We start from the raw sequence: 14442 nt of genomic DNA, 5'->3' as shown, positions 1-14442 counted from the left end.
ATTATTAATATCACATAATTCATCACCAAACTTATTCTTTGTACATATTCCATCTTTTGATAAGTATCCTATCATTTTTGTATTTTAGACTCTTTTATTTATATCTCAGATTTTAAATTTTAAGATTCAGTGGAGCACCATCTTTCTACTTAGTGTATATCATTCATTCATCACCCTCTACGATCTCCACTTCAAGTTTAAAATTGCCAAAATTACAGCAGAGCTAGGCAATAATACCTATATATGATCGTTTCATTAATTTTTTTTAATTTAAAAGAGCTGCAGCACAAGACATTCTGATCGAAGGGTGTTTCATAAAAATAAAAGCTATGCTTATCTCATTATATCAAAGTTACATAACGTATTTTTGGAAGCTTATTTTTCTTTCTTTTTGCTTAAGGCTAGTGATATTTGCTGGTGATGTTACTCCTATTGATATCATGTGTCATATGCCTGCAGTCTGTGAAGAAAAAAATATTCCTTATGTCTATGTACCCAGTAAAGATGTAAGTGTTTTGGTTTTGTTTTAATTTTGATGTAGAATTGTTTGATAAATAGAATGGCAATATATTTTAATTTTTAAGTAATAAAGTATTTCAACTTAAAATCTATATCTATTTCTAATTAGATTTTGTGTCATCCATATTTGTAATCATTTTTTAGAAAATGAGATATAGGGCTTTTTTATTCCCAAAAACAAGTGAATGTGTGTGTGTGTGGCAGGAGGTGTAGTTAATAATAATCATGGTTCTAATAGATCCTTAAGGCCCAGGATCTCACCAGATTGATTGTGTGTGCCATCTTAGTAGCTAATGTATGACAACTAAAATGTTCAATAATTTCCTAAGAAAGAAAGAAATAATTATATAGGTGTGTGTGTAAGGTTAGGAAAGATTAGCAGATTTAAAAAGTACTATCTCCCTTAAAAGGGGTATACAGGGTGTCCCAAAATTCACGCAAGAAGTAATTTTGATAGAAAACACAGGTTTTTAATTAAAAATTGTAATTTCTTATTGATTCATAAAGTATACAGTATAGGGTTATGCATGGAATAGCATATCGGATAAATGGCCTCCACGGCTTTGCTGGCACATACGCACTCTTTTGTCGAAATTTTCCATGACCGTTTCACATAAATGTGGCTGAATTTCGTTGATACAGCGCTCAGTTTCCTCCTTCAAGGTATGGGTGGTCGTGGGCTTGTTGGCATAAACCTTATACTTCAAAAACCCCAAAGAAAAAAGTCCAACAGCGTTAAGTCACATGATCTGGGTGGCCAATTCTGATCACCAAAACGGGAAATTACACGACCAGGAAATGACTCATGCAGTAATTGAATTGTTTCTCGGGCTGTATGGCATGTGGCACCGTCTTGTTGAAACCACATGTCGTCCACATCCATATCTTGCAACTTAGGCACAAAAAACTGGATTATCATGTCGCAATAGCGAGCACCATTAACTGTTATTGCCTTACCAGCCGCATTTTCGAAGAAGAATGGACCGATGATGCCTCCAGCCCAAAATCCGCACCAAACAGTGACACGTTGTAGATGCATTTGTTTCTCAACAATCACTCGTGGATTTTCTGAACCCCAAATGCGACAATTTTGTCGATTAACGAAGCCATCAAGATGAAAATGAGCCTCATCGCTGAAGATAATTTTGTTCGAAAAATAAGCATCCACTTGTTCCATAATCCATTCAACGAACTCTCTTCGCTGTGTGTGTGAGTAGGCTTCAGTTCTTGAGTCAATTGACCTTTGTAAGCATAAAGATGCAAATCTTTCGTGAGAATACGCTGTAGAGAGCTTCTCAAAATGCCCAATTCAAGACCACGGTGCCGAATTGATGTTCCTGGACTCTCGGCAACACTCTCACGAACTGCTTCGATGTTTTCTGTTGAAGGATGGCCAGAATGTATAAGATCACTAATTGATCCAGTTTCCTTGAATTTTTTAATTAATATTTTCACAGTTGATGAAGTTAAATCACTATTCCGACCATATTTTGTATGAAAATTGCCAACTGTAGCTGCCAAACCTTCATTATTTTTAAAATATTGCTCAACAATGAAAATGCGTTGTTCTTTCATGTAGCACTCCATTTTTAATAACCCTGAATTGTCACACTGTCTTTTTTTTCTCGTTGGCAACACTTTACTACACAAATGGCACTAAATTTAAATCTTGCGTGAATTTTGGGACACTCTGTATATATAGACCATCAGATCTGTTAGAACAACAGTAATGTTTCACACATTTCATTATAAAGACATTCTTTGAGGAAGTGATGCTAACAAAGGATTCTTGTCTTCTTCCTGTGAATGTTTAGTGCAGATAGAATATATAAGAAAACCAAGAGACAGAAGCTTATACTTAGGATAAGCAAGAATGGTAGAGAATTTTTTTTTATTGGGGAGGGAGAGAAATGCAAAAAATAAAAATGTTCAGTGGTTTTAATATTTTTGCTATACATTCAGTAATGCCTTGCATCTGAGGAATAAGAATGAGAATGATTTTTTCTGGATTAGAAGAGACATATCTGTCAGTTTAGTGATAAGAATATATAAGAAAACCAAGAGACAGAAGCTTATACTTAGGATAAGCAAGAATGGTAGAGAATTTTTTTTATTGGGGAGGGAGAGAAATGCAAAAAATAAAAATGTTCAGTGGTTTTAATATTTTTGCTATACATTCAGTAATGCCTTGCATCTGAGGAATAAGAATGAGAATGATTTTTTCTGGATTAGAAGAGACAGAGATTTCATAACTGAAATTATTTTTTGATGAAGGAATCACTAAAATCATTTGATAAGAAGGTGGATTTTAATATGTTGTGATTCTTTCTCATCACAACATTTCGTCAGAAGAACATAATCAATGAGCATGATGTAATAAAACTGAGAATGCAAGTTATTTCTTCCAGAAGAAATAACTCTCATTCCTATACCTTATGTGCAAGACATTTCTGAAGGTATAGTGAATATTTTGAAATGCTCATTTGCTGAATGAACATTTTGAAATGAGTGTTATAATGAGTGTTACAAAATGCTCTTTTTGACTGTGGTATAATAAGCTCTTTTGAACAAAAAATAAAAAGTAAATAAAATATTTCAGAACCATAAAGCACTTCTGTAAATGTGGTATCATTTCTCTATGAAAATCTCTTTTTGATAACATGATCTGGCAAGGGAGTATCACTTAAAAAAAAAAAAAAAAAAAAAAAAAAGCTTCAGATCCACTATCATCTCCAGCAGTAATATATATTAAAAATAATTTATGAATTTATGTGAATTTAATCTCCAGTATGTTACATCTTTCTGCTTCAGTATTCACTTTGCGCTGCTTGAAATATAAAACAAATTAACCTGTAAGAAATAGATGTCTTTGGCTACTTACTTTATAATCCATATTTTCATAAATTTCCTTAGGTCATTTTAACTGAGAACAAGTGAACAGTAAGACAATTAAACATATTTCAAAATGCTAACTTTTATTATTCGTTGTTAAGCTTCTACTCATTGTTTTGAAAGGAATATGGTAATTAGATTTGTGTAGGTGTAGAAAATTTTTACTTGCTTAAAAAGGAAATTATCCATGACAAGAAATTATATTCTTGTTTTAATCATTTTCTCAAGTGCAAGAAAACAAAAGTTTGTGCATGAAGTATTTTCACAACCAGGCTGTTTGTATAGAAAGACTGTTGACTTCAAATTGCATGAGTGTGTCATGAGGCATGCATTATCGAAAGTCACTACCAGTGATTTCAACGTTTGAGATCTCGTGAGCGGAGTTAGACCCTTGGAGATACTGAGAGCTAAATCAGTGTGGAAGTCACATTTTTCACATACAACGAAATGGTGTCACACAATATTATTAAAATACTCTAGATTAGATATAGTTATAGGATTATTTTTGCTTGATTTATAAATACATATATATGAGGTGTGACAATTTAATTCCTGGAATGCACCTGTAAAAAAAAAAAAAAAACGTACATTCGGACCTATACATTAGGGCTACTGTCACCTTCGAATTAGTCCCCTTGTGCATTTGTACACTGTTCCCACTTTTGGAAACAGGCCTGGAACTCTTTTTCCGGAATACCCTTGCGTTCCTTTATCACATTATGCTGGATATCAGCGATATCAGAAAATCTTCGTCCTTTTAGCGCAGTCTTTAATTTTGGAAACAACCAGAAATCACAGGGAGCTAATTCGGCAATTGATTTTTTAGCCAGAAACTCTCTCTCACGATGAGTGCACTATGGCTTGTCGTGATGGATGATCCACTTGTCCGGCCACAATTCAGGTCTTTTTCTCTGAACAGAATCTCATAATCTTTTCAGCGCCTCTAAATAGCATTGTTGATTGACTGTTTGTCCCTGTTCAGTGAATTCATAGTGGACTATTCCCTTGTAATCAAAGAAACACACCAGCATGGTCTTGAACTGCGAACATGACGTGCTTTTTTCGGATGTGGTGAACTCTGGGTTTTCCGCTGCATGCTCTGGCAGTTTGTTTCAGGATCGTACTAGAAGCACCAGGTTTCATCATTTCATCTGTTTTTCCATCAAGATCCGAGGCACAAACTTCACAGAGATCTTTTGCATACCCAATTATTCAGTTAAAATTACCCTGAGTGTTTATTGATTCATTTGCAATTCATCAGCCATTAATCACACACTTAATCATCTGTCAGTCAGACCGTACCAAATCTTACACTCTGTTCGCATTTGCATCCGTCATTTTTGTTTTTGGCTTCCCACTTCTAGGGGTTGTCATTCACATCTTCTCACTCACCTTTGAATCTTTTATGCCACTCAAACACACTTGACTTTTTCAACAGCTCCAACATTTCAGTAGCAGTTTTGTCGATTTTCACACAAAATTTGATGTTAACACGCTACTCCAAATTTCGATCACACATTTTTACACCAAAGTTTACATGCAGATCTTTATTGTTTTTGCAATAAGCAACTAGCAAATGGTCTATCAGCTTGAGGTTTATGTATTAGTTAAAACGTGTACAAAGATGATTACTCAAGTGACTCCAAACAAATCGCCACATGGGTGACACTACTATTATTATTATTATTATTATTATTATTATGTGACACCTCCAGGGAACCCAAGGACTCATCGTGGGAGGGCACACTACTCTGTTTCGCTAAATACATCTCACCTTCTCCACTGCTACTTAATTCTCCAACTACGACACTACTACCATCAATGCCATCTATCGCCCATCAGCAACAACAGTATTTTTTGTCTGTAAATTGTGTGTGTTCTGAAGGCCGATTTGTCTGTACGCGGGATGAAAAATCCAAGTTTCTGGGAGAAAAAACCCTGCTACCACCGTATGCGATCGGCTAACTCACCTTCAACTGAAGAACCCCAAATAAGGATTCCCTTCGTCACGATGAGAATCGAACCCAGGTCTTTTCCAATCGAAGGGCACAATGTATGTATGTATTCATAAATAAAATAAATAAATTATCAGCATATAATTGTGTATAATTTTTTTTGTTGGAAGGTTATTAAATATATATTAAAAAGTATATTAAATATATAATTTATAATTTATTTTCAAGTACAAGAGAGTACCATTGAAGTTATGCCAAATTACTTATTATAGTAATTCAACCACTAGGTTGAGTTGCTTTAATGTGTAACTGATATAGTAGATGCTCATTATAGCAGAGTTGTGGGAGGGGCAACATTTCATTATAGTGCAATGAACACTATAATGAATTATGTTAATTTGGCAGATAATTTTGACATTATCTGCCATCCTTTAAAACAAGCAGAATCTGTCACCTTTTAAGAATTTGATTTCTTATCCAAGCACTTTCATTGAATCTGTCATCAAATCTTAGGAACACTGTATTACAAAGTTTTATCGCTTGATTGTTATTTCAACTGTTGGTTATACATAGTATTTTAAGCTTTGAATATAAGAACTGTAATAAATTTAATTTATTATCTTTTCACTTCATATTTATTATCATCAGCAGTCTAGTCATTTGAATAGCAAAAAAAAAAAAAAAACCTCACAAATTTGCCAGATTCATGCTTTATACAGTATATGTAACTACTACCAAATATATTTGAGGTCAATTTTTTGGTTGAGATGAGGGAACTATCGTACATCCATAATCAGATTGACCAACTTTTGTTTTTGGGAGAGATAGTAGGTGAACCACATGCTTGATAATTGCCTTCATGTTCAAACTGGTATGCATAGCAAGAATTACCACTTCCAACATAGCTTGGTTTATATAATTTTACAATTATAGCCTGTCTTTTTATATGAAATTTTAATTGACCATAATAATAACTTTTTAAATAGCTCTGATTCTTTCTTAAAGGTACTTAAATTTACCATTTCTGTAACTCATTTATGCGAACTTCCACTTATTCCCCCCCCCCCCCAAAAAAAAAAAAAAAAACTTTCTGTTTATTCTTTAGTTTTTATTATGCCTTGTAGTTGAACCCATTTTAGCCTAGTACAACAAACTCTTAGAATCTGTCATCAGTTAACTCTTCACTATATTTGTTGTTTAATCATATGTATAAAGGATTTGGGTTCAAATAATAAAAAGTAAAAAATCCTTTTTACTGATGATGTTGAAGATAGGTAGTGTAAAAATGTCATGATATGTAATTACAGTAAAACCCCTTTTTTACACTTTTCAGGGGACTGATGGAAAAAAGTGTAAATAGCAGGAAATATAAAAAAACATTTAAAAAAAGGCCAAAAGATGACTTACTGCTAGTATGTGAGTCTACATACTAGATTACAAAATTTAATAACTGAAAATAAACAAATTTACAATTACTTACATTTATCTATTTAAAAAAATCCTTTTTTTTTTTTTTTTTTTTTTTTTTTTTTTTTTTTTTTTTTTGACATAGTGCCATATATTGCTTTGTATTGGGTTCAATGCTTGACCTGTTTTTTTACTATTGTGTTCAAAGTGGACACAGAGAGTCCAAGATCTTTTGCTAAATGCACGTGTGTTCCGGCATGCCAATCTACACTTCGCAGAATTGTCATCTTTTCTTCTACCGAAATACATTTTCTGTCTTTTTTCTCCATGTTACTAACGTTGCGGTGGTGGATTAATGGATAATCCACCACCGCAACTTGAAATGTTCACACGCTAAATTACACAGCAGAAATTCAGCAATATCAATTCTTACTGTGATTGAAAAATCACAGTATTGCTCATCACTACTGCAAGTGTGCAAGTCACCATGATGGCGGAAACGAAACTACAGCTGAAAGCAATGCCATCTGGTAACAGAAATGTCGATTTCCACAGAAATCGATTCAAAAATCAGTATTGCTACCCAAGAAAAAAACGCAAATCATGGGAAATAACGCCCCCACATCAAGTTGTTAATGGCGGGAAAACAATATATCATAAGAATAGGCCTTAAGACGGGACCAACGGTAAATGACGTAAATTACGGGAATGTAAAAATGGGGTTTTACTGTATGTAACTTACTCATTTTTACATGTTTTTTAAGGGGAAATGTACTGAAACAAATGTTATTTTTATTCTGTGATAATCTTGTAATTTTAATAACTTAAATGAGCCTTTGTTAAAATAATGTGGTGCATGACGTCATCATTAAACCATGTCAAATCAGTAAGTCTAATTCTAAGAATAGAAGAATGACGTCAGCATGTCCGAAGGTCAATACATGACCATGTATGGAAGGTTCGAGAAATGTGCGCATGCGTACAATGGAAGTCCAGGCATATATAAGGCAAGTCGTCAAAGGAATTTTGTCTTAGCATTTTCTATTTCTTCTCTCACCTGGATCCACTGTCTGTAATCTAAAGAGAAGCATTGTAGATTCGGAGTCTTCTACCTGGGTCCACTGCCAAGTGATAAGTATTGTGTCAATTGTCTCACTAAGAAAGAGCAGCACTTTGCCAGCATGCTACAGGTCCTGTAGGGCATGGAATAATTGCTGACTTGAACAAGGAAGAAATTTAGTAGGAAATCGAGAATTAGCCAAAAAGAAAGAACAAGAAGGAGCACTTACCCATGAACAGAAGATTCATGTAAAAGGCAGTGTGCTGAATGAGAATTTTAACTAGTTTTATATCTGATAATTCTGAACAAAAATGTATATCAAGTGTTTGTTTATGAGATAATGTATATACAACCGGCAGGTTATTCTAGATTGTGAATGAGCCTTAATTGAAGGAAATTAGAACTAAGTTAAATTAGGAAGAATTGAGAATAGCAAAGGAATTGTAATGAAATCGTATATATATGAACAACACATTCGACTGATTCTGTCAATGCATTATCTTGAAAATTTTGAATCTGCATAAGATAAAAGTTCATGTGATTTATAATTAAGCCATGACTAATTTAAGGTAAGGATTAATATAAGCAGGAAATATAAATGATATCTGCTTTGTCTTTGGTTTAAAATCTTATAATTTCGCACTCAATATATAGTCTAACTGACGCAGACATAAAACAAATAAATTTGTTAGACTATAGAGTGTGAGAACATGAGATATAGTAGAAATAGATAGATGGCAGCAGTTTTTAGTTAAGGCAGTTGACCATTCACAAATTTAAATAAAGAAAACACAGAAGGGTAAGAAAATAAAGAGAGTGTTATATAACAGTAGCACAAGAATTATGCTATCAACTAAAATCATTAGCTAACAACTGGCCAGTTCTTAACTATTTTGATGCAATCCATCCATTCACTTAATGAAACTTCTCTAATATCTTAGATTTTTCATTACATTAATAACTGAGGTGAGTAATGTTGAGCTGTAATCCAGTATTGTAAACAAAAACTTGTATAATGATATAACTTTCTCTCCTCTTGAAGTGAAGCTATTTTTAATGAAATCTGTAATCAGCTAATTTAAGTTTCCTTGCTAATATGATTTCCAAAATAAAATTCCCTGTCAACCAAATATCCAAATTTTCATATTTACCATCATCAAATTCCTGATATGTACCCTCAGGCAGTGTATAGGATAATTATGTTGGTACAACATAAAAAAAGTTACACCATTAGTAACTTCTGATCAACAATTTTCCTCCAGATTAATCTATTATCTGTCAAGGCTCCAAAATTATCAGATCTTATATTTCTGTCTTTTAATGCACTTCTTGCTGAATCAATCCATAATCATGAACTTGAAAACCTGTTCATTCAATATATTAAATACTTTGTACCAGACTTCTTGCTTTTTTTATTTGTTCATATTCAATTTTGAAACTCACTTCTCTGTCCACTTTTTTAAGATCATCTTAAAAAAAAAAAAAAAAAAAAAAACAGAGGTTATCCGAACTTGTGCTACCCATCTTCAACTTCATCAGCAAAGAGGGGAATATTATGTTTAATATTTTAACCCATATCTTTTATAAATAAGGAAATTATTGTAAACAGTCAAAAAAAAAAAAAAAACAAGTCTCATAATTACATTATGATTCATAATGAATAACATAGTGCTACAATTCATTATTACAAATTGATGAACTTAAACATTTTTGGAATATGGACTTTTAGACATTTCCCCCCTAATTTTGTCATTAAAATAGCATAATCAAACAACTTCACTCAAATGAGCACTACAGTTAGTCTTATATTATTTTAATAATAATTCTAAATATGAAATAGCCAGGGAGGAATTGTCATTTCAGATTATTTCATGAATAAGGATGGTTTACTTATAGCAAACCATCTTTATTCAAAAAAAAAAAAAAAATCTCGAGCCTAGAACCTCTCATTCAGTTGTGAACCTAGGACAGTTTTAACAATAAAAAAACTAGTCCTGCACTCTGCATATTACACCAAATGAACATTACAGTTAGTCTTATATAACTATTTACATAAAATATGAGTTGAAATTGTTCAAAGTAGAATTTAGGTTGTTGCGTTTCCAAAAACTTTGTAGTGCCTACAATAAAGTTGCACTATTTAAATAATTATTGGGTAATGGCACTTAATATATATATATATAAAGGCAGGTATGTATATAAAAAATGGCAGTAGTTATGTTTTATGAAAATTTATATAATCTATTTTTGCTTTTGTATTCTAAATGTGCAATTTCTTTCCCCACTACAAATGGTCCACTTGAAAACCAAAATTGAAATTACTTGACAAATTTTAATAGTGATCTTATGTAACACATTTCATTAAATTCCCCAACCAGTATAGAATCATTAATATCAGTTCAGTTCATCATGCTTTAACAGTATTACACAAGGCTAAAAATGGTTTGTTGGCTTTTTAACCAGCACCTTCAGAGTATCACTACTTGTCATGATACACATTCAACAGTGAGCATAAAAAACAATTCTTATTGTAACAGACAAAAAAAAAAAAAAATTAAAACTTCTAATATTGACATGCTTAAATAAATGCTTTTATAGTTATTAGGTTGGAGCTGATCTTCACATGGACTATTTCCCAAATTTTAGGCACATTAATGCATCCATATTTGAGGATTGGAGAGCGTGTATATATTGCAATATATATATATATATGCAATTAATTGCAATACTCATTAATTCATATTAATATTATTAATTAATATCTTTATTTCAATCATGTCTCTGCTTAAAAATATTCCCTTTAATACTTAGTGATATAACATCACGCAGCTTGTTCTATTTTTAAATGATCTATTGTTAGTATTCCACCTTGTATTTTTTTTTTAAACTGTTCTTGTAGTGCCACTGAAGATGGTCTGCTATTTCCAGACCGAAATATTTGGTTAATTAAATATCTTTCTTGTGTTTATGTGCTTATATTATTCAGTCTTTATGTCACAAGTATCCTTAAAACATCAAGTATATATTTCTGACTAAATATATATTGTCTCTCTGCCTTGTAATTACTTCTGTATAGCATGTTAGTTTTCTTTCATTTGACCTTGTGTATGAGGGGGTACTTAATTACATACTTAAAAATTCACACACATCATGGGTAGTTTTGATAAACTCAATCAAACTCATAATATCAGCTAGCTTCTTTAAGTTCAACAACAACATGTATGTTCAAATTTTCGGTATGGGCCAAAACTTCAGCGGACAACTAGCGGAATTATTCCTGGCACACATAGAATCACTCCTACTCCCCCTCCCTCCCTGGCATCACCTTTTATGGCAGATGGGTGGACGACATTCTATGCATTGGAGGACAAACACACATAACCACCTTACAAGCATCCCTTAACAATTACAGCAAAAGACTAAAATTCACCATAGAAATCGAACATACCATCCATATTCAGTTAAAAAAAATCGGTCATCCTATCACAATTTATAAATGCTTACAAATTCTCAACTCACCGTAATTATCTCAACACTGAATTAAAGAATTTAACACAGATTTTTAAAAATCGCAACTATCCCACACAACTAATATATTACGCAAACAGAACAGCAAAAACCCGTCAAATCAACCCACTAACCGAAACAGACTTCCCAACACAAAAGGTTATCAAACTGCCATACATCCAGAACACATACAAAGCCTACAAATGCATTTTCAAACACACTGACTATAAGCTAGTATTCACCACGAACCAAAAATTAGCAACTCTCCTAAAACCGACTAAATCTCTCGCACACAAAGAAATATTAGAACACCACAATGTAGTCTACAAATTTCCTTGCCAAAAAGACTGTGATATCACCTACACAGGTTCTGCCATCAGGTCTTTATGAGCTAGACTACAAGATCACTTCCGTGACTGTAACATCCCTATTCCAGAACGTTTAACCACAAAAAAACGCAACATCAAAAAAAAAAAAAATAGAATACAGAGTACAGGGAAGACAGAAATAGCAGTTCACGCCCTCGAACAGAAACATACCCCACAAATTGACAAGGCCATAATAATAGACAAACAAGACAATGAAACGATGCTTAGAATATCGGAAACGATAGCCATAAAATGTGACAAAAACTCGATCAGTGTCCACCGACCCTACTTAATCTCCGAGTGTTGGAAGCTCCACAATATAAAAATTGGTCACGACTCTGACCAATAGGCAATAACACAAGGACCTCAAAGGCAGAAACACCAAGCCGGCATGACATAGCCCTACACTTATCCTGAAATGTTCGATGACGATGGCACGGTTGAAACGGCTTGCACCCCGTTAACACTCTCCCCACCCCTGTTTCCCATAAAACCCTTCCCCAAAGAATCGCCCTTAAATATATATATGTATATATATTATTTTTAAAAAAACCTGAGTTTTCAAATTAATTTCCCAGCTTGCCTCAAACCCCCCCCCCATGTTTCCTAGCCCCCTTTTAACAGCAGAAGTATGCAGAACGAAAATAACCTAACATCCAAACAAGGTATGTGCAAAATTTCTTCCTCTACTAGTCTTACTATATTTATCTTTAAAATACACCTATAATGCCCTAAGAATTCTTGAGTGAAAAGCCAATGTTTTTAAATAAGGGACACTCCTAAACGAAAACAGGCAAAAATAGCTGTAAAAATAATAAGTATGGAATGCTGCTGGTCAGTTCATTGGAGTGGTATCCATGAAAGCATACCTATATAAAGAAAAGGAAAAAAAAAAAGAAGGCAGAAACAGTGCATGTACGAGAAAGTGATTTGAGGAATCTGTGTGAGCAGAATTATTTATGAAACAAATTGTCCTCTTGTGGATACAACTGAGCATTCTCTGTAGATTCTGGTATACATCCCCACCCTTTAGTGTAAGACAGCATTTAGCTAAGGGTGGACAGATTTGAGATTTATAGATTGTCAGTTGAATCAAAAATGCAAATTTGTGAAGGTTGAGGAGTTGATGTGTTTTTGCCTATCCTAGCAAAGTCAACCCCAAGAGTAAAATCCTGATCTTGATCAGAATATTATCAAGGGGGGGGGGGTTGAAGCAAGATCATTCCTCTAGGAAATAGACAGAATTGTGTTTTGTAGTTTTGAGATTCACTAGATTATCCTCACTCCTCTTGGGTGAGAAATTTTTACCGAAAGAATCATAGTGAACCTTGCACCATAACAAACCATTTCTCTGGTCCCTGGGAGTTTGCATAGGAAGTGTCTGCTACATGTCACATTCTCTCTCCTCCTTACATCCCTCTGCATATTCAGTGGGTTTCATTTAATGAAACAAGTTTTATATATGATGAAAGATTTCTTAAAATATTAAATTGCTGGCCTGGTTGGTCGAGTGGTTAGCGGTAGCTCTCCAGCCAAAAGGCTGCAGGTTCAAATCTCACCGTGGAAATGGATGTTTGTGATTGTCTGTGAAAATATTAGTGGTGGTGGTGGGTGGTAGATGGCATTGGTGTAGTTGCGGTTTGCTGTAGGTGGTGGAGACAGAGTTGTAGAGCAAGTGCCCTCCCTCGATGAGTCTCTGGAGGTGTCACGCAATAATAATAATAATAACTAAGAATTTGAATGGAAGTTATGAATGATCCCATGTGTTATCTGTACAGTAAATCATACAGTATCCAGTCTCTCATTTGCATTTTAGTATTTGACTTGCACTGCAAACCTTTCATCCCTGCAAGATGATCGCACTCAGCTGGCAGCTGACCATTGCTAGCTCATTAGTGGTGTGATCATTCACAGAGATGACCTCTTTGTAGCACAAGCCACATATCAAGTTGTTAATGAGTAGCCCAATATTGTGATTTAATGTGTTTAAAAATTGCTTCATAAATTTAGTAATGTCATGAATTCTTCTCCTAGATCTTCATAGATGTTTTGTTGTTACCATTTTTATCGTTCCTATTTCACTTTCATGAATTAATGTAGTTATGTCTAAATTTCTTACATAAATCATTTAGTTTTAAGCTTTCATGTACCTGAATGATATCTTTATTTCATTTATTTATTGTCTTTTTTAGGATATTGGAATGGCTATGGGAGTGAAAAGAAACTGCTTAATGGTTATGGTGAGGGAGCACGATGTTTACAAGAGTCTCTATGATGATATGTATGAAGAGATGAAAGCTCTGGAATTGCCATATTAAATCTGAATTTTTTTTTTTCCTAATTTGTATATAAATTTATAAAGTAAACTAATAAATAAAATATACAATGATTTTGTTCATTTAAATTATTTCATTTACTTTAGTTTTATATATTGTATGACATAAGTCATTTGAATATTTTAGTGAATTTTCAGGGTATTTTATTTATTTATTTTTTAATCGGATGCTATTGTTTTTGAAGCATAATTACATTAGCCTTGAAATGTTTTGATGATGCACGGGTTTAATGGTTACAGTATTTTGTCCTAGAGACTTCATCTGGGATACAAAATATGAATTGTAATAACATACAGAAAAATAAGTGGAAGATGTTAGATTAGAAGCCTAAAGTTCTGTGGAGGTGCAAAGAACCTTCTGCAGGCACTAATAAGTGGTAGGCTGTTGGATGGTATAAG

The 14442-nt window shown here is 33.4% G+C and overlaps 1 protein-coding gene across 1 annotated transcript in view; it reads left to right on the top strand.

The window, feature by feature from the left end:
• NHP2 (NHP2 ribonucleoprotein) overlaps positions 1–14165 on the top strand; it is a 39237-nt gene extending 25072 nt beyond the window's left edge. The window contains exons 3-4 of the mRNA XM_090392665.1: positions 401–506; positions 13901–14165. Of these exons, the coding sequence (XP_090248791.1) occupies positions 401–506; positions 13901–14026 (232 nt within the window). The 3' untranslated portion in view covers positions 14027–14165. The remainder of the gene's footprint in view (positions 1–400; positions 507–13900) is intronic.
• The last annotated feature ends 277 nt before the right edge of the window (positions 14166–14442 follow it).

The sequence above is a fragment of the Typopeltis vanoorti genome, chromosome 5 (genome assembly GCF_054136105.1).
Source record: "Typopeltis vanoorti isolate ZY-2024b chromosome 5, IOZ_Tvanoo_1.0, whole genome shotgun sequence".
Taxonomy (NCBI): domain Eukaryota; kingdom Metazoa; phylum Arthropoda; class Arachnida; order Uropygi; family Thelyphonidae; genus Typopeltis; species Typopeltis vanoorti.
Note: the sequence above shows the minus strand (reverse complement) of the source record. Positions and strands in the feature narration are given on the sequence as shown.